This window comes from Panulirus ornatus, chromosome 5 (genome assembly GCF_036320965.1).
Source record: "Panulirus ornatus isolate Po-2019 chromosome 5, ASM3632096v1, whole genome shotgun sequence".
Classification (NCBI taxonomy): domain Eukaryota; kingdom Metazoa; phylum Arthropoda; class Malacostraca; order Decapoda; family Palinuridae; genus Panulirus; species Panulirus ornatus.
In genome coordinates this window covers 29,431,051-29,451,737 of record NC_092228.1, presented here as the reverse complement: position 1 = coordinate 29,451,737, position 20,687 = coordinate 29,431,051, and the positions used below count along the sequence as shown (strand labels likewise).

General features: G+C 40.0%; 2 protein-coding genes across 7 annotated transcripts in view; one reads left to right on the top strand and one right to left on the bottom strand.

The window, feature by feature from the left end:
- Window positions 1–20,687, top strand: part of LOC139748649 (17S U2 SnRNP complex component HTATSF1-like) — a 134,864-nt gene that overhangs the window by 73,878 nt on the left and 40,299 nt on the right. The window lies entirely within an intron of this gene.
- Window positions 1–20,687, bottom strand: part of LOC139748650 (lithostathine-like) — a 61,229-nt gene that overhangs the window by 39,130 nt on the left and 1,412 nt on the right. Inside the window, 1 exon segment of the mRNA XM_071661907.1 lies at window positions 12,780–13,004. Within this exon segment, the coding sequence (XP_071518008.1) occupies window positions 12,780–13,004 (225 nt within the window).

Below are 20,687 nucleotides of genomic sequence, written 5' to 3'. Positions count from 1 at the left end.
AAGTCTGTTGTGGATGAGAGAGCTTGGGAAGTGAGTCAGTTGTTGTTCGCTGATGATACAGCGCTGGTGGCTGATTCATGTGAGAAACTGCAGAAGCTGGTGACTGAGTTTGGTAAAGTGTGTGAAAGAAGAAAGCTGAGAGTAAATGTGAATAAGAGCAAGGTTATTAGGTACAGTAGGGTTGAGGGTCAAGTCAATTGGGAGGTAAGTTTGAATGGAGAAAAACTGGAGGAAGTAAAGTGTTTTATATGTCTGGGAGTGGATCTGGCAGCGGATGGAACCATGGAAGCGGAAGTGAATCATAGGGTGGGGGAGGGGGCGAAAATCCTGTGAGCCTTGAAGAATGTGTGGAAGTCGAGAACATTATCTCTGAAAGCAAAAATGGGTATGTTTGAAGGAATAGTGGTTCCAACAATGTTGTATGGTTGCGAGGCGTGGGCTATGGATAGAGTTGTGCGCAGGAGGGTGGATGTGCTGGAAAAGAGATGTTTGAGGACAATATGTGGTGTGAGGTGGTTTGATCGAGTAAGTAATGTAAGGGTAAGAGAGATGTATGGAAATAAAAAGAGCGTGGTTGAGAGAGCAGAAGAGGGTGTTTTGAAATGGTTTGGACACATGGAGAGAATGAGTGAGGAAAGATTGACCAAGAGGATATCTGTGTCGGAGGTGGAGGGAACGAGGAGAAGTGGGAGACCAAATTGGAGGTGGAAAGATGGAGTGAAAAAGATTTTGAGTGATCGGGGCCTGAACATGCAGGAGGGTGAAAGGTGGGCAAGGAATAGAGTGAATTGGATCGATGTGGTATACCGGGGTAGACGTGCTGTCAGTGGATTGAATCAGGGCATGTGAAGCGTCTGGGGTAAACCATGGAAAGTTGTGTGGGGCCTGGATGTGGAAAGGGAGCTGTGGTTTCGGGCATTATTACATGACAGCTAGAGACTGAGTGTGAACGAATGGGGCCTTTGTTGTCTTTTCCTAGCACTACCTCACACACATGAGGGGGGAGGGGGATGTTATTCCATGTGTGGTGAGGTGGCGATGGGAATGAATAAAGGCAGACAGTGTGAATTGTGTGCATGTGTATATATGTATGTGTCTGTGTGTGTATATATATGTGTACATTGAGATGTATTGGTATGTATATTTGCGTGTATGTACATGTGTATGGGGGTGGGTTGGGCCATTTCTTTCGTCTGTTTCCTTGCGCTACCTCGCAAATGCGGGAGACAGCGACAAAGCAAAATAAATAAGTAAATAGCTTTAGGATCAGAATGAAGTGTTAGTGAAATCCGATGCAGTGTCTAGTTGTTGAAGCTATAGAAGTTTGAAGATCATCTTTTAGGAGACATGGGTTTAGGAATAAATCTTTCAGTCATAGAAAATTACTCCTATGGAATATTATCCATTTTGACCAGTCAAGAATAAAGATTTGGTCTCTGAAAATTCCTGAGGAAAACTTAATTCATTTATCCATGTTTCATTTAGCACTTAAAAGCAGAAAACATAACTTGTTGAATCAAGAATTTGGTTGTCCATGTCCTGGTCTGACTGCTAGAGCCCATTATTTAAGGCAATTGGCTTTAGTCTTGGCTTTCTACTAAGGAATCTTTAGTAAGAAGAGATTAGCAAGAAAGTCTTGGCATTTGACAAACACCTTTATCCAATATGAACTCAATTCATATCTGGTTAACCTTCCTTGTGTGGCTCCAGAGGAGCCACAAGCAGAGGATGGTTCAGAACATGAGCTCAGGTTTCTCTTACAATAGGTAATTTCTGAAATTTTTCTTAAAGATATCCTTTAAGATCTTTTTACTTTATGTGGACATGCCCTCAGGTACAAATATATTTTGTTCACAGGTGAGATATGTAAGTTTTGAGGCATGTAGAGTCATGAGATGGTAACTCGAGAGGAGAACTTTCTCCCAGTATCATACAAATAGTAGTCCCAAAGAGTGGTGATGAAAAACCCTTTCTGAACCGTTGGTAGAGCTTATGAGCATCCATTTGTTTTCTCTTCCCTTTCTTCCTCTTCTTCTTTTTTAGAAAATTTCTGTGGCTCCTGACAGGAACAGGCCTGAGGCACATACCCAGTGACCAGTAATTGGTGGTGGTGGCGGCTAGTTGCTTGGTGCTACTACATCTTTGTATTGTTATATCATAGGCCTAAGTTGGATGCTCTACGTTTGTAGGCCTAAGTTGGATGCTCTAAGTTTGTTAGGTCCTTATGCTGGCCTTGTTAGTACAGTAGTAGTTGATGAGGATGAACCATCGTAGATACCCCCTATTTTAGGGAATAATACAGTGTTTCAACCTCCCACTCAGCAAGTGCTCTCTCATATGTTTGTAGGGCTTGCCTATTGTAGGGAGATGCTTTTTTTTTATCTCTGGAAATGTGCAGTTCTTCCTGCACCTCTCTCTGTCTCTTTCTCAAAAACTTTTCCCAACTTTCCCATCTCCTTTGATGGTTCTGTGGTGTCTTTACTCAGTCCAGTAAGCATACTTGGTATCACTGTAATATGTAATCCAATTTGGAAAGCAAACATTTTTCAAATAGCTAAGCCTGCCTCAAAAGAATCATCTTGTTCAGATGCTGAAGTTTTCTCTTTTTTTCAGTTATGCAAAGGACTAGTCCTTCATTGTATGGAATATTGCTCCCACATCTAGGGTGGCTCTAGTTCCACCCACTTACTCACCAAAGGTAATTCCAAAGCAATCTGACATATCAACTTTTCCAATCTGACTTCCAAACTTGACCAGTTTCAGACTTTTGTGCTGTTGGATTCTGCTTCTCCTTTGTAGATGTTACCATCATGACAAGGCAGCACTGTATTCAGCAAAAACGATATTCTCTAGTGTATGGCATAATTACTGTGTGTCCGTAAACATCTTAAGATACCTTTTTATTTCCCAATACTTTCAAAATTTGGAATCTCTTACATCTTAATATCTTTCCCGTCAGCCAAGATTTTTTATACTTCTGCCTGAGCAAGGTAACATTGGAAACAGATGAACAGTGGCCCCATTTTCACACATCTACTCTATAACTGTCACATATGGTGCACATCCAAGCTGAACAGACTATTCTCTGGTTTACCTTGACTGCTTCATATGCCCTAATTCAACCTATTAACAGCACATCCCCCCCCTCTTCCATGTACGTCATCGATTCAGTTCATTCTATCACATATATGCCTCTTACCCCCTTAACATTTTGACCTTATTACTCCATTGTCTCCTTCATTCCATCCTCTCATCTCTATGGTCTTTCCCTTGCACCATCCACCTCTGACATGTAGAACCTCAAAGGCTTTCTTTGCTAATCCTTCCATATTCCACAATCATCTCATCACACCCTGCTCAGTTCATCTCAGTGAGGCTGCACTAACTGCCAGAGTTCTCTCATACAAAAAGACCTGGATATGACTAGGAAATAGGCGTAAGAGAATCAAATGGAATTTATGTAGAGAAATTTGAGCAAACGAGTTATGGTACATTTAACAGTACATTGGTGGCTTCCTACAAGGGCCCTACAGGAAAAGAAATAGATTAGCGAGATAATGTCAAAGATTTAGGAATTATTATAAATGAAAAACTTTAATCAAGGAGCATGTGAGACAGGACTTTCAAGCAAAATAATAAGTGGTATGATAATGAGAACTTTCACAAGAGACAGAAAACCAATGATGAAAAAGTTCAGTGTGTACATTAGAAGTAAAATGGATTATTGCTGTATTGTATGGCCAGATGGAAATAAACAAGTTGGAAAAAATACAGAAGCACCCCATGAGCATTATTAATGGCTTGGAGCATATGACTATCATGAGAGGCTGAAAGAACTTGAATCCAGAAGTCTTGAAAGAAGGGAAAGATACATGATAATATATGCTTGCCAGCCAATAAAAGATATGAAAATTGATGCTAAGGATCTAAAAGCACTTCAACAAGGAAGATACAGAATTATCAAGCTCAGAATAATTCCTAGCAACATACCATAAAGATTTATTTATTTATGATGATTGGGAATACCTGGTTTAAAAAGCGAGATATACATAAGTATACTTATGTAAGTAGGAGAGATGGCCAGAGAGCGTTATTGGATTACGTGTTAATTGACAGGCGTGCGAAAGAGAGACTTTTGGATGTTAATGTGCTGAGAGGTGCAACTGGAGGGATGTCTGATCATTATCTTGTGGAGGCTAAGGTGAAGATTAGTATGGGTTTTCAGAAAAGAGGAGTGAATGTTGGGGTGAAGAAGGTGGTGAGAGTGAGTGAGCTTGGGAAGGAGACCTGTGTGGGGAAGTACCAGGAGAGACTGTGTACAGAATGGAAAAAGGTGAGAACAATGGAAGTAAGGGGAGTGGGGGAGGAATGGGATGTATTTAGGGAATCAGTGATGGATTGCGCAAAAGATGCTTGTGGCATGAGAAGAGTGGGAGGTGGGCTGTTTAGAAAGGGTAGTGAGTGGTGGGATGAAGAAGTAAGAGTACTAGTGAAAGAGAAGAGAGAGGCATTTGGACGATTTTTGCAGGGAAAAAATGCAATTGAGTGGGAGAAGTATAAAAGAAAGAGACAGGAGGTCAAGAGAAAGGTGCAAGAGGTGAAAAAAAGGGCAAATGTGAGTTGGGGTGAGAGACTATCAGTAAATTTTAGGGAGAATAAAAAGATGTTCTGGAAGGAGGTAAATAGGGTGCGTAAGACAAGGGAGCAAATGGGAACTTCAGTGAAGGGCGTAAATGGGGAGGTGATAACAAGTAGCGGTGATGTGAGAAGGAGATGGAATGAGTATTTTGAAGGTTTGTTGAATGTGTCTGATGACAGAGTGGCAGATATAGGGTGTTTTGGTCGAGGTGGTGTGCAAAGTGAGAGGGTTAGGGAAAATGATTTGGTAAACAGAGAAGAGGTAGTAAAAGCTTTGCGGAAGATGAAAGCCGGCAAGGCAGCAGGTTTGGATGGTATTGCAGTGGAATTTATTAAAAAGGGGGGTGACTGTATTGTTGACTGGTTGGTAAGGTTATTTAATGTATGTATGACTCATGGTGAGGTGCCTGAGGATTGGCGGAATGCGTGCATAGTGCCATTGTACAAAGGCAAAGGGGATAAGAGTGAGTGCTCAAATTACAGAGGTATAAGTTTGTTGAGTATTCCTGGTAAATTATATGGGAGGGTATTGATTGAGAGGGTGAAGGCATGTACAGAGCATCAGATTGGGGAAGAGCAGTGCGGTTTCAGAAGTGGTAGAGGATGTGTGGATCAGGTGTTTGCTTTGAAGAATGTATGTGAGAAATACTTAGAAAAGCAAATGGATTTGTATGTAGCATTTATGGATCTGGAGAAGGCATATGATAGAGTTGATAGAGATGCTCTGTGGAAGGTATTAAGAATATATGGTGTGGGAGGCAAGTTGTTAGAAGCAGTGAAAAGTTTTTATCGAGGATGTAAGGCATGTGTACGTGTAGGAAGAGAGGAAAGTGATTGGTTCTCAGTGAATGTAGGTTTGCGGCAGGGGTGTGTGATGTCTCCATGGTTGTTTAATTTGTTTATGGATGGGGTTGTTAGGGAGGTAAATGCAAGAGTCCTGGAAAGAGGGGCAAGTATGAAGTCTGTTGGGGATGAGAGAGCTTGGGAAGTGAGTCAGTTGTTGTTCGCTGATGATACAGCGCTGGTGGCTGATTCATGTGAGAAACTGCAGAAGCTGGTGACTGAGTTTGGTAAAGTGTGTGGAAGAAGAAAGTTAAGAGTAAATGTGAATAAGAGCAAGGTTATTAGGTACAGTAGGGGTGAGGGTCAAGTCAATTGGGAGGTGAGTTTGAATGGAGAAAAACTGGAGGAAGTGAAGTGTTTTAGATATCTGGGAGTGGATCTGTCAGCGGATGGAACCATGGAAGCGGAAGTGGATCATAGGGTGGGGGAGGGGGCGAAAGTTTTGGGAGCCTTGAAAAATGTGTGGAAGTCGAGAACATTATCTCGGAAAGCAAAAATGGGTATGTTTGAAGGAATAGTGGTTCCAACAATGTTGTATGGTTGCGAGGCGTGGGCTATGGATAGAGATGTGCGCAGGAGGATGGATGTGCTGGAAATGAGATGTTTGAGGACAATGTGTGGTGTGAGGTGGTTTGAGCGAGTGAGTAACGTAAGGGTAAGAGAGATGTGTGGAAATAAAAAGAGCGTGGTTGAGAGAGCAGAAGAGGGTGTTTTGAAGTGGTTTGGGCACATGGAGAGAATGAGTGAGGAAAGATTGACCAAGAGGATATATGTGTCGGAGGTGGAGGGAACGAGGAGAAGAGGGAGACCAAATTGGAGGTGGAAAGATGGAGTGAAAAAGATTTTGTGTGATCGGGGCCTGAACATGCAGGAGGGTGAAAGGAGGGCAAGGAATAGAGTGAATTGGAGCGATGTGGTGTACAGGGGTTGACGTGCTGTCGGTGGATTGAATCGGGGCGTGTGAGGCGTCTGGGGTAAACCATGGAAAGTTGTGTGGGGCCTGGATGTGGAAAGGGAGCTGTGGTTTCGGGCATTATTACATGACAGCTAGAGACTGAGTGTGAACGAATGGGGCCTTTGTTGTCTTTTCTTAGCACTACCTCACACACATGAGGGGGGAGGGGGATGTTATTCCACGTGTGGTGAGGTGGCGATGGGAATGAATAAAGGCAGACAGTGTGAATTGTGTGCATGTGTATATATGTATGTGTCTGTGTGTGTATATATATGTGTACATTGAGATGTATTGGTATGTATATTTGCGTGTATGTACATGTGTATGGGGGTGGGTTGGGCCATTTCTTTCGTCTGTTTCCTTGCGCTACCTCGCAAATGCGGGAGACAGCGACAAAGCAAAATAAATAAGTAAATAGCTTTAGGATCAGAATTTAGTGTTAGTGAAATCTGATGCAATGTCTAGTTGTTGAAGCTATAGAAGTTTGAAGATCATCTTTTAGGAGACATGGGTTTAGGAATAAATCTTTCAGTCATAGAAAATTACTCCTATGGAATATTATCCATTTTGACCAGTCAAGAATAAAGATTTGGTCTCTGAAAATTCCTGAGGAAAACTTAATTCATTTATCCATGTTTCATTTAGCACTTAAAAGCAGAAAACATAACTTGTTGAATCAAGAATTTGGTTGTCCATGTCCTGGTCTGACTGCTAGAGCCCATTATTTAAGGCAATTGGCTTTAGTCTTGGCTTTCTACTAAGGAATCTTTAGTAAGAAGAGATTAGCAAGAAAGTCTTGGCATTTGACAAACACCTTTATTCAATATGAACTCAATTCATATCTGGTTAACCTTCCTTGTGTGGCTCCAGAGGAGCCACAAGCAGAGGATGGTTCAGAACATGAGCTCAGGTTTCTCTTACAATAGGTAATTTCTGAAATTTTTCTTAAAGATATCCTTTAAGATCTTTTTACTTTATGTGGACATGCCCTCAGGTACAAATATATTTTGTTCACAGGTGAGATATGTAAGTTTTGAGGCATGTAGAGTCATGAGATGGTAACTCGAGAGGAGAACTTTCTCCCAGTATCATACAAATAGTAGTCACAAAGAGTGGTGATGAAAAACCCTTTCTGAACCGTTGGTAGAGCTTATGAGCATCCATTTGTTTTCTCTTCCCTTTCTTCCTCTTCTTCTTTTTTTAGAAAATTTCTGTGGCTCCTGACAGGAACAGGCCTGAGGCACATACCCAGTGACCAGTAATTGGTGGTGGTGGCGGCTAGTTGCTTGGTGCTACTACATCTTTGTATTGTTATATCATAGGCCTAAGTTGGATGCTCTACGTTTGTAGGCCTAAGTTGGATGCTCTAAGTTTGTTAGGTCCTTATGCTGGCCTTGTTAGTACAGCAGTAGTTGATGAGGATGAACCATCGTAGATACCCCCTATTTTAGGGAATAATACAGTGTTTCAACCTCCCACTCAGCAAGTGCTCTCTCATATGTTTGTAGGGCTTGCCTATTGTAGGGAGATGCTTTTTTTTTTATCTCTGGAAATGTGCAGTTCTTCCTGCACCTCTCTCTGTCTCTTTCTCAAAAACTTTTCCCAACTTTCCCATCTCCTTTGATGGTTCTGTGGTGTCTTTACTCAGTCCAGTAAGCATACTTGGTATCACTGTAATATATAATCCAATTTGGAAAGCATACATTTTTCAAATAGCTAAGCCTGCCTCAAAAGAATCATCTTGTTCAGATGCTGAAGTTTTCTCTTTTTTTCAGTTATGCAAAGGACTAGTCCTTCATTGTATGGAATATTGCTCCCACATCTAGGGTGGCTCTAGTTCCACCCACTTACTCACCAAAGGTAATTCCAAAGCAATCTGACATATCAACTTTTCCAATCTGACTTCCAAACTTGACCAGTTTCAGACTTTTGTGCTGTTGGATTCTGCTTCTCCTTTGTAGATGTTACCATCATGACAAGGCAGCACTGTATTCAGCAAAAACGATATTCTCTAGTGTATGGCATAATTACTGTGTGTCCGTAAACATCTTAAGATACCTTTTTATTTCCCAATACTTTCAAAATTTGGAATCTCTTACATCTTAATATCTTTCCCGTCAGCCATGATTTTTTATACTTCTGCCTGAGCAAGGTAACATTGGAAACAGATGAACAGTGGCCCCATTTTCACACATCTACTCTATAACTGTCACATATGGTGCACATCCAAGCTGAACAGACTATTCTCTGGTTTACCTTGACTGCTTCATATGCCCTAATTCAACCTATGAACAGCACATCCCCCCCCTCTTCCATGTACGTCATCGATTCAGTTCATTCTATCACATATATGCCTCTTACCCCCTTAACATTTTGACCTTATTACTCCATTGTCTCCTTCATTCCATCCTCTCATCTCTATGGTCTTTCCCTTGCACCATCCACCTCTGACATGTAGAACCTCAAAGGCTTTCTTTGCTAACCCTTCCATATTCCACAATCATCTCATCACACCCTGCTCAGTTCATCTCAGTGAGGCTGCACTAACTGCCAGAGTTCTCTCATACAAAAAGACCTGGATATGACTAGGAAATAGGCGTAAGAGAATCAAATGGAATTTATGTAGAGAAATTTGAGCAAACGAGTTATGGCACATTTAACAGTACATTGGTGGCTTCCTACAAGGGCCCTACAGGGAAAGAAATAGATTAGCGAGATAATGTCAAAGATTTAGGAATTATTATAAATGAAAAACTTTAATCAAGGAGCATGTGAGACAGGACTTTCAAGCAAAATAATAAGTGGTATGATAATGAGAACTTTCACAAGAGACAGAAAACCAATGATGAAAAAGTTCAGTGTGTACATTAGAAGTAAAATGGATTATTGCTGTATTGTATGGCCATTGATTAAACAGATGGAAATAAACAAGTTGGAAAAAATACAGAAGCACCCCATGAGCATTATTAATGGCTTGGAGCATATGACTATCATGAGAGGCTGAAAGAACTTGAATCCAGAAGTCTTGAAAGAAGGGAGAGATACATGATAATATATGCTTGCCAGCCAATAAAAGATATGAAAATTGATGCTAAGGATCTAAAAGCACTTCAACAAGGAAGATACAGAATTATCAAGCTCAGAATAATTCCTAGCAACATACCATAAAGATTTATTTATTTATATATTTATTTTACTTTGTTGCTGTCTCTCACGTTACGAGGTAGCGCAAGGAAACAGACAAAAGAATGGCCCAACCCACCCACATACACATGTGTATACATACACGTCCACACATGCAAATACACATACCTATGCATCTCAACATATACATATATATACACACAGACATATACATATATTCACATGTACATAATTCATACTGTCTGCCTTTATTCATTCCCATCACCACCCCGCCACACATGAAATAACAACCCCCTCCTCCTGCATGTGCACGAGGTAGTGCTAGGAAAAGACAACAAAGGCCACATTCTTTCACACTCACTCTCTAGCCGTCAAGTATAATGCACCGAAACCACAGCTCCCTTTCCACATCCAGGCCCTACAGAACTTTCCAGGGTTTACCCCAGATGCTTCACATGCCCTGGTTCAATCCATTGACAGCACATCGACCCTGGTATACCACATCGTTCCAATTCACTCTATTCCTTGCACGCCTTTCACCGCCCTGCATGTTCAGGCCCCGATCACTCAAAATCTTTTTCACTCCATCTTTCCACCTCCAATTTGGTCTCCCACTTCTCCTTGTTGCCTCCTCCTCTGACACATATATCCTCTTGGTCAATCTTTCGTCACTCATTCTCTCTCTATGACCAAACCATTTCAAAACACCCTCTTTTGCTCTCTCAACCACGCTCTTTTTATTACCACACATCTCTCTTACCCTCTTATTACTTACTGAATCAAACCACCTCACACCACATATTGTCCTCAAACATCTCATTTCCAGCACATCCACCCTCCTCCACACAACTCTATCTATAGCCCACACATCGCAACCATATAATATTGTTGGAACCACTATTCCTTTAAACATACCCATTTTTGCTTTCCGAGATAATATTCTCGACTTCCACACATTCTTCAAGGCTCCCAGAACTTTCGCCCCCTCCCCCACCCTATAATTCACTTCCGCTTCTATGGTTCCATCCACTGCCAAATCCACTTCCAGATATCTAAAACACTTCACTTCCTCCAGTTTTTCTCCATTCAAACTTACCTCCCAATTGACTTGTCCCTCAACCCTACTGTACCTAATAACCTTGCTCTTATTCACATTTACTCTCAGCTTTCTTCTTTCACACACTTTACCAAACTCAGTCACCAGCTTCTGTAGTTTCTCACACAAATCAGCTGCCAGTGCTGTATCATCAGCGAACAACAACTGACTCACTTCCCAAGCTCTCTCATCCACAACAGACTACATGGTTGCCCCTCTTTCCAAAACTCTTGCATTCACCTCCCTAACAACTTCATCCATAAACAAATTGAACAACTATGGAGACATCACACAACCCTGCCACAAACCAACATTCACTGAGAACCGATTACTTTCCTCTCTTCCTACACGTAAACATGCCTTGCATCCTCGATAAAAACTTTTCACTGCTTCGAACAACTTACCTCCCACACCATATATTCTTAATACCTTCCACAGAGCATCTCTATCAACTCTATGATATGCCTTCTCCAGATCCATAAATGCTACACAGGTGGTCTGCAAACAATCTTGAAAGGTTATTTAATGTGATTCCAGAAGAAATACAAAACATGCTTGGAGTTACTCCACTCTGTTTGAGTAATATAGAGTAACGTGGGAAATAGGGTGGAAGAGTATGGAGGGAGAGAAATGGGGAGGAGTGCATAAAATGGTGTATATGAAGAAGGCATGTAAGAACAGGGATATTTAGAAACTCTTTTGCTATGGCTGCCCCTTGATGGGGGTTCTCTGAGGTAGCAGGCATCAGAGATTTAGATAGATAGCATAGAGTTACTACAGACGTTTAATACCCCGAAGAACTTAGCTTCCCCACTCATTCTATGACTCAGTTAAGACCCTTGGCTCCATCCGGTGCCACATCCATTTCCAAGTACCTAAAACACTCCACTTCATCCAGATTCTACCTGTTCAAAACTACTTTCAAACCATCTTGTTTTATCCCTTGTCTCTCCTCTCTCCTATGATTTGTCCCTTTTCAAAAAGCAAGCTTCCCACATGCTCCCAGAAATATGGGAAATTATTTTCCCCTCTGTATCTTTTGCTTCTTTTTCATCATTCAAAGTTTAGGCTTATCAAGGACTTCTGCCCACAACTGAAAAAATTTGGAAAAACAAAATATACAAAAAAAATTTCATCCATTCTTGGTTTAGAATGACAAAATGATAGAAACTGATTGTGATTCCACATTATGATCTGAGATATTTTATTCACAAAAATACATTTTGAATGATGTGATAGTTATATCACTGGACTTTATTTTAAACTCTTCAAAACCCATTAGGAATTAGGATCACAGGATTTTTGAAGCTATCCTCCGTATCATAATGCTATTCTGTCACTAGACTAGTATATTTTTCCTGGTGTAGCAAGGCATATGACAGTTCATTAGTTATAGAATCATAAGTAAAGGAGGGACAGTCTTACTATACCGATAATATAAACTGAGGTAAAATTTGTAAGGAGTGATCTAATGTGACCTCTAACCAGTCCCTTTTTACTATGTGCAAAATCAAGGAGTCTAAGTTGATAATTTTTAATGGTCTTTAGAAATGATCAGGGGCTCAGGTGTGATGTTTTGATTTGGAAAACCCTAGTAGAGGGTGAAGCATAAGGGTTCAGATCCACATTTTGGTGCTATAATTGCTATGATTTCCTACTCTTCTCATCCAGCCGCAGCATATGCATTCTTTTTTTATTTAATGTACATGCAGGTGTACTATTGAAAATAATTGACTTAGATGTTTGGAAACCTTAAGAAATGTACATTTTTGATAAAGAAGTGCTGTGACATGGTTCACACTGTTGAAAAAAACTAAAAGTGGTTTTGACTAAAAGATATAGCTGCTTGGCATTTGAAATTTATGAAAAGTTTTTAGGAAACAAAGGATATCTGATGGGAGGTAGTGAAATCAGGAAGGTAATCGGAGGGTATGAAATATGTAACTGTTTCAAGTAAATTGATTGATGTACAATAGTGATGGCGAGTTTAGATATTTTAGTACTAGAATATGAGTTGATTGGTAACCACCATTTTAAGCTTGAAGACATTCCTTAATATATCACCCATATGATTTATATGGGAATGAGAGTATATTTTCTTACCAAAATGAGGCTTGCTGAGATAAGTGCAAATAGTTTCATCTTCCCATTGTGACTTGAGGGAGGCAAGTTGACTGTCATGGTCTCAGCAGGCAAAGTGAGCATTGTGCCATGTAGCCATCTCACTGCTGAAATAATAGCAGCTGTTTCCCAGTCGAATGAAATTGCTAGGACAAATGTATCGTTGATACCATTGATTCTCATCTCCATTCTGGCCTTGACACCAGCCTGTTTTGAAAATACATTAAAAACGTATTAATGTTGATCATTACTGAAGTCATTAGTAATCACCGCATAGATTTATCAATAGCAGTGAGATTTTATGTACTGTACTGCATTGGACACAGAATTTTCATACAGAGTATTATGTGTTCATTGGCTTATTAAATTAGTTGAGTATCCCTGTTATTAGTGATGAATGTATCATATCCTCTTGTGCAGCACAACTGTTTATGTAGTGCCACCTTCAAATACACCAATTGTTCTTTTAACCTTGCACTGCTTGTCCTTCCAGTTTATCTTTGGATTCTTTCTACGTTCACCCTTACCCAATGCACATGTAGACTTTTTGCCATTCTTTGTATATTTATTATTCAAACCATTTCAGTGTACCCACACTTTAAAGCATTTTCTACTACTATCCCCATTTGCTATTTCTTTACTCTTTCTACAACTTGAATTTTTCTAGCAACCTATCTTTACCAATCATTTTAAAAAGTGCATGGAAGTACTGTAGATTGCACCATTCTATTATTTTTGCATCTTCAAACTGACACTTATCTCTATGTGCTTTGTTCAGGACACAATTGTTGTTTTTGTCCCACTTTTCCTAATTCACTACCCGATGTTTTTTGGAATATATCTAGATATATAACAATTTTTACCTCTCCACCTTACATCAGAAAATACTTTGCACCCAGAATCACTATTTTTAGAATTAGCGAGTATGTTGTATGGTTGCGGAGGAGGATGGATGTGTTGGAAATGAAATGTTTGAGGACAGTATGTGGTGTAAGGTGATTTGATCGAGTAAGTAATGAAAGGGTAAGAGAGATGTGTGGTAATAAAAAGAGTGTGGTTGAGAGAGCAGAAGAGGGTGTTGAAATGGTTTGGACACATGGAGAGAATGAGTGAGGAAAGTTTGACAAAGAGGATATGTGTGTCAGAGATGGAGGGAAGAAGGAGAAGCAGGAGACCAAATTGGAGGTGGAAGGATGGAGTGAAAAAGATTTTGAGCGATTGGGGCCTGAACATACAAGAGGGTGAAAGGTATGCAAGGAATAGAGTGAATTGGAACAATGTGGTATACCAAGGTGGATGTGCTGTCAATGGATTGAACCAGGGCATGTGAAGCGTCTTGGGTAAACCATGGAATGGTCTGTGGGGCCTGGATGTGGAAAGGGAGCTGTGGTTTTGGTGCATTACACATGACAGCTAGAGACTGAGTGTGAACAAATGAAACCTTTTTTTGTCCTTCCTTTCCTGGCACTCCCTCATTTGTGGTGGTGGTGGTGGTGGGGATGTTATTTCAGGTGTGGTGGGCTGGCGATGGGAATGGATGAAGGCAGCAAGTATGAATATGTTCATGTGTATATATGTATGTTTGTGTATATACATGCATGTATACCTTGAAGTCTATATGTGTGTGTGGGCATTTATCTATATACTTGTGAACATGGGTGGGTTGGGTCATTCCTCGTCTGTTTCCTTGCACTACCTCGCTGACGTGAGAGATGGCATTTAAGCATAATAGTAAAAAAGATTGTATTTCAGTTTCTAAAAAAAAGGAATAGAAGAAGGAGCCAAGCAGGGAGTGCCCATCCTCCTCATATGCTAATGTTGAGGTGTCAATGTGTGTGGATGTAACTAAGATCAGAAGAGGAGAGAGATAGATAGTTTGTTTGAGGAAAGAAATGTGGATTTGCTGACTCTTGAGTGAAACAAAGTTTATGGATAAAGGGGAGGGATGGTTTGGAAATGTCATAGGAGTAAAGTGAGGAGTTTGGTGAAAGGACAAGAGCTAAGGAAGGAGTAACACTACTCCTGAAGCAGGAATTGTGGGTGTGTGATAGAGTGTAAGCAGGTAAATTCTAGATTGATGTGGGTAGAATTGAAAGTGGTTGCTGACAAATGGGTGATTATTCGTGCTTATGCACCTGGCCTTGGAAAAAAAGGTCAAGAAAGGCAAGTATTTTGGGAGCAGCTGAGCAAATATGTCAGCAGTTTTAATGTAAGAGACCAGATGGGTGATCATGATTCGAAGATGATAATGTGGCAGTTGAGAGTTTAATTGAGTGCTGTGGGGTATTTGGTATTACGAATGGAAATGGTGAACAGCTTGTGGAGTTGAAAGAGGATTGGTGATTGGGAATACCTGGTTTAATTGAATGGAAATGGTGAACAGCTTGTGGAGTTGAAAGAGGATTGATGATTGGGAATACCTGGTTTGATAAAAGGGACATACACAAGTATACATATGTGAGTAGGAGAGGTGGTCAACAGGTATTATTGAATTACCCTTTGATTGATAGGCATGTAAAGGAGAGACTTTTGAAAATAAATGAGCTGAGATAAGCAGCTGGTGAATTGCCAGATCACTGTCTTGTAGAGACAAGGGTGAAGATTTGCAGAGGTTTAAGGAAAAGAGGAAACAATATCTGAGAAGAGAGTGGTGAGAATAAGTAAGCTTGGAAAAAAGGCTTATGTGAAGAAATACCAGCAAAGATTGAGTGAAGAATGGCAGAAGGTGAGAGTAAATGGAGGATGAGGATTGGGTGAGGAATGGGACGTATTTAAGGAAGCAGTGATGGCATGTGCAAGAGATGCATGTGGCATGCAAAAGGTGGAAGGTGGGCAGATTAGAAAGGGTAGTAAGAAAAAGAGAGACATTTTGGCAGTACATACTGGGAAGAAGTGTAAGTGATTGGAGAATGTATGAGGGAAAGTGGCAAGAGGTCAAGAGGAAGGTGCTGGGGTTAAAAGAGAAGGCAAATGAGAGTTAAAGCCTTACATAAGATCAAATGTGGCAAGATGGCTGGAGTGGATGATATTGTAGTTGAATTTATTAAGAAAGACTGTGGCTGTGTTGTTCAGATAGTTAGGACTTTCAGTGATGTACCTGAGAATTGGCAGAATGCATGCATAGCACCATTGTATAAAGGCAATGGGGATAAAGGTGTTGAGTATCTGGTAAGGTGTATGAGAGGGTGTTGATTTAAAGGGTGAAGGCATGTACAGAACATCAGACTGGGGAAGAGCAGTGTGTTATAAGTGGAAGAGGATGTATAGATCAAGGACTTGCATTAACGAATGTGTGAGAAATACCTGGAGAAATAGAGGGATATGTATGTGGCATTTATAGATCTAGATAAAGCATACGATAGGGTTGAAAGGTCTTATGAATTTGCAGTATGAGAAGAAAGCTGCTAGAAGAAGCAAGAAGTTTTTATCAAGGGTGTAAGATGTGTGCTCAAGTAGGAAGAGAGGAGGGTGAATGGTTGTAAGTGAGGGTTGGTCTGCAGCAGGGGTGTGTGATGTCGCTGCGGTTGTTTGATTTGTTTGTGGATGGGATGGTGAGGGAGGTAGATTTGAGTTTTGGAGAGAGGGGTGAGTATGCAGTCTTTGGGGGGGATGAGAGAGCCAGGAAAGTGAGTCATTTATTGTTTGATAATGACACAGAACTGGTGAGAGATTCAAGTGAAAAACTGCAAAACTTGGTAACAGTTTGGAAGAGTTTGTGAAAGGAGAAAGTTGAGCTTTTTTGTGAATAAAAGGAAGGTTATTAGGTTTAGCTGGGATGAGGGACAGGTTAGTTAGGGGTGTGAGTTTGAATGAAAAAAAAAATTGGAGGAAGTGAAGTGTTTTCAATAGCTGGGAGTAAACATGGCAGCAAATGGATCCATAGAAGCAGAAATGAGTCGTAGGAATGATGAGGGGGTGAAGGTTCTGGGAGCACTGAAGAATGTATGGAAAGAGAGAGCATTATCTGGGAGAGCAAAAATGGGTATGTTTGAAGGAATAATATCCCCAGCAATATTATATGGGTGCAGGACATAGGCTATAGATTAGACTATGCAGAGGAGGGTGTGTTGGAAATGAAATGTTTGAGGACGATGTTTGATATGAAGGGTTTTGAACAAGTAAGTAAGAGAGAGGTGTGGTAATGAAAAGAGTGTGGTTGAGAGAGATGAAGTGGATGTGCTGAAATGGTGTGGATATATGGAGAGAATGAGTGGGAAAGGTTGATGAAAAGCATATATGTGTCAGAAGTGGAGGGAACAAGGAGAACAAGGAGACCAAATTGTTGGAAGGAGGGAGTGAAAAAGAGTTTGAGCAACTGGGGCCTTATCATGCAGGAGAGTGAAAGGTATGCATGGGATAGAGTAAATTGGAATGATGTGCTGTACTAGGGTCAGTGTGATGTCAGTGGACTGAACCAGGGCATGTGAAGTGTCTGAGGTAAATCACGGAAAGGTCTTTGTGGCATAGTTGTGGATGGGGAACTGTGGTTTCATTGCATTACACATGACAGCTAGAGAAAGGATGTGAGTGGATGTGGCCTTTCTTCCTCTGTTGATGGTGCTACTTCGCTAATGTGGGAATTGATGATCAAGTTTGGAAGAAATCGTCATTAGGCTTTCTTTTAACTTCGGTAACAGGGAAGTTGAGGTACTAAATTGTTTCTAATTCTGAATCAGTGGCTCTATCTTAACTGCATGTAAACTGTTCAGTAGTTACTTTTATTGAATTATATTGAATTACACCTTGTGAAATTATTATACTGTAATTCTAATTATTCTAAATTACAGTGAGATGATACAGTTATCAGAGGTAACTTCTGCTGGAATTAGATGGGTTTTAGATCTTTCTTCTGGTCATAAGTCTTTAGAGCTGTGCTTGATTTGATGTAAAATCCCTTCCTAAACACATTATCTCAGTGGTGTCTGTTGAGGAGAAGATTTATCCCACTTCTTGATTAGAAATATACATTACTGTTGTAGTGTTGACCATGGCGACTTTGTCAAACACTTTTAGCATGAAGCAATAGAAAGTACAAAGACTAAGTGCAGTTCTCCATGGGTAGAGTTTTAGATATATTTTGACATCCCAAAATCCTACATGAGATTACCTAGTGAGTTAAAAACTCCGTCATAAATGCTGTTTAGATTAAAGGGTAAATTAATACTTGCATACAAGTCCCAATCCTTTCAACAAGTTTTCATGACTTCTTTCAAAGACCAAATAGATTAGCACTCTGTAGACTTTTTACAGTCCCCTCATGTTCATAGAAAAAATTAACCTTAACCTCTATCAAATTGCTGTTTCCCTGGGCAATATAGAGGCAGATTTATAGCACATTTTGCTCTAGGTGTTTCATGTCTCTTTTTTTCTAGCATTTTTCAGGTTAAAGTTTGTTCAAATTAAAGGAATCTTGTCCACAATAGATCTTTTAGAGTATAAGATTTCCTCATTTGTGTGTAATGGTGGGTCTGCATCTAAGATGAAAATGCAAAACTTAGGCCTCATGGTTCCTCAGAAGGTCAAAAGCAAACTCCTTGGTTCATTCCTTCCTTTCTGTGCCTCTCTCTTCACATAAGAGTTAATACACAATTCTAAGGACAAATGAAGCTCACCCTTAGTTATCATTTCCAACAATATTTTCATATCATAACTTTCAGTGTTTTCATATGATTGCATAGAACATTGAAGCCTTCTCTTAAATACCAGAAAGAAGCTCTTCATTGTAACTTTTTGTGGCTAAGGTCAAAATTAGAAAGTCTGGACTCATTTCTTCCCATACAGTCCAGTGGTCAAGAGAATTTCTGCTAGCCTGGAAAAAAATGCAGAAAATTCTCAGTCTAAGTGACTTTCTGGAAATTACAGGATAGACTTAATTTTTTCTGTCAAGTTTTTCAGAAAATCTTGGGTAGGAAAGTCATAGATCACTTCTCTCCTTTCTCACAATAATTCATGCTAGCCTCCAACAAAAGTCTTTAGCAGTTTCATCAGCATATGATCCAGAAAAGTCCCTGAAGCAATGATTGTGTTGCATTTACATCTTCTCTTTAATGCAAGAAAAAGAGCTCATCCTCAAAAGGATTTTCTTCGACCTGTCAACTTTCTGCATTTTCAGTCTTGTAAAGAGGCTTACGTTTACTGCTTGTCAGTAGGTAAATAAGGTTATTCCACATGTTTCTGGATGGCAGAAATAAAATCAAAGGATGCATGCTGCCTTATCCTCTTCTTTCCAATGTTCATAAACTAGCAAGGTTTCAAAGAGAAAGAAGTTCTTGGCAGTTTACAGTCATGCCTTCTGGCCAAAGTCTTGCACCAGCTTTTTTCACCAGAATAATAAGAATGATTATTTCTTCTTTGTTCTCTCAGGAAAATAAACATCCTGTCATACCTGGACAGTTTTATATCAGGATGAATCCAACATTCAGTACATAGTATTTGTCTCTCTCTATGCATTGGGAATTTTACTAAGCTGATAAAGTTCAGTTTGAGTGGCTAGGCACAAGTCCGCTTACCAAGAGAATTTTTTTCTGAGAAGGCTTACTTTGTCAGTGTTCAAAGTGAGCCTCAAAGCAATATTTTAAAAGGATTTTAGTAAACTTGGCTTTGCTAGTAATTGGATCCCTTAGGCACCATCTTCATTTATAGATTTTCCTCATCCTCCAAAAACGATTTTTTGCGTCATATTGCTAAGGAAACAATGGCAATCTGCAATCCACTCTTTTCCTGCATGGGATAGATATTCGTATAAGCAGGGAAGCTCAGTTTTTCAATGTTGGTCAAATACCACTGGGGTTTTTGCAGTAAATGGGTAGATGCTTTGTGTAGATCCAAACCTCAGTTCTTAGAAGTGACCTTAGGACAGACTGCCTTCAGATGGATCTTCATTCTGGCTGTTTCACCTAAGTCAGACCACTTCACCATCAAATGCAATGCTCTCCTGGTGTGTGTCTCTCTGATGAAAGATTTCTCAGCTTTTGACACAGCTGCCCTCTCTCATCATTGGACCTGTAGGATAAACTTTACTCTTTCCTCCCAGTAAATTTATGTTCACAAATTCTACAGAAGCTGGATCTTTTTTGGAAATCAATAACCTGGTGGCAACATATTCATAGAGATCACAGCCTTCTTTCCCCCAGCTTATTCCCTGTTCTTGAATGTAGTCCCAGTTCTAATCCAACTACTCAATGCCCCAACTTTTCTGCAGTAATTTTGTTTCCCCCTGGCTTCCTTTCAGCCTTGCTCTCTTTGCTCATGCTATCTGGCTGACTTAAGATAGGAACAGTGTTTATAACACATGAAGAGGTATTTCTTCCTATGGAGGAAGACAGTGAGCAATTGTTATTTTTCTTCCTGATCCTTCTTACCTGTATTTACTCCGATAATTCATGTAGTGTAGTTTGAGGGTTTGGAGGCATAAGTTAGTTGTGTATATTTATGTATATGTGGAGTTTAGATTATGACATCAGCTTTCTTATATAGAAAAGATGATGGTGAGCATTCATTCATGCAAGGGGATCTGGTGTTTAGGAATCTATGGTTAGATTACAAACAGGTTATTATTTGCATATTGCTATAATGTTCATGGAGATAGCAGGGCTGTCTCATTTTCCACACCCACCTGTTGCCTGTATAAGGATAATTTAGCTTTCCATGAGATTAGAATAATTTTTTTTTTTAAGTTTTCTTTGATATAAATGTAATGCTGTATTGTGATACTGAAGAGATACAGGCTCTTTCCATTTAAGTTGGGTTTTGTCTGTATGTTCTTCTGGCCAAATATCATTTGCCTATGTTTAATGGCAAAAACAATTTGAATTGTAAGTCACCCTGAGAATCTTTCTCACAATACATATACCACCACATTATTCCCCTTAGTTTTCTCTGACTTTGATT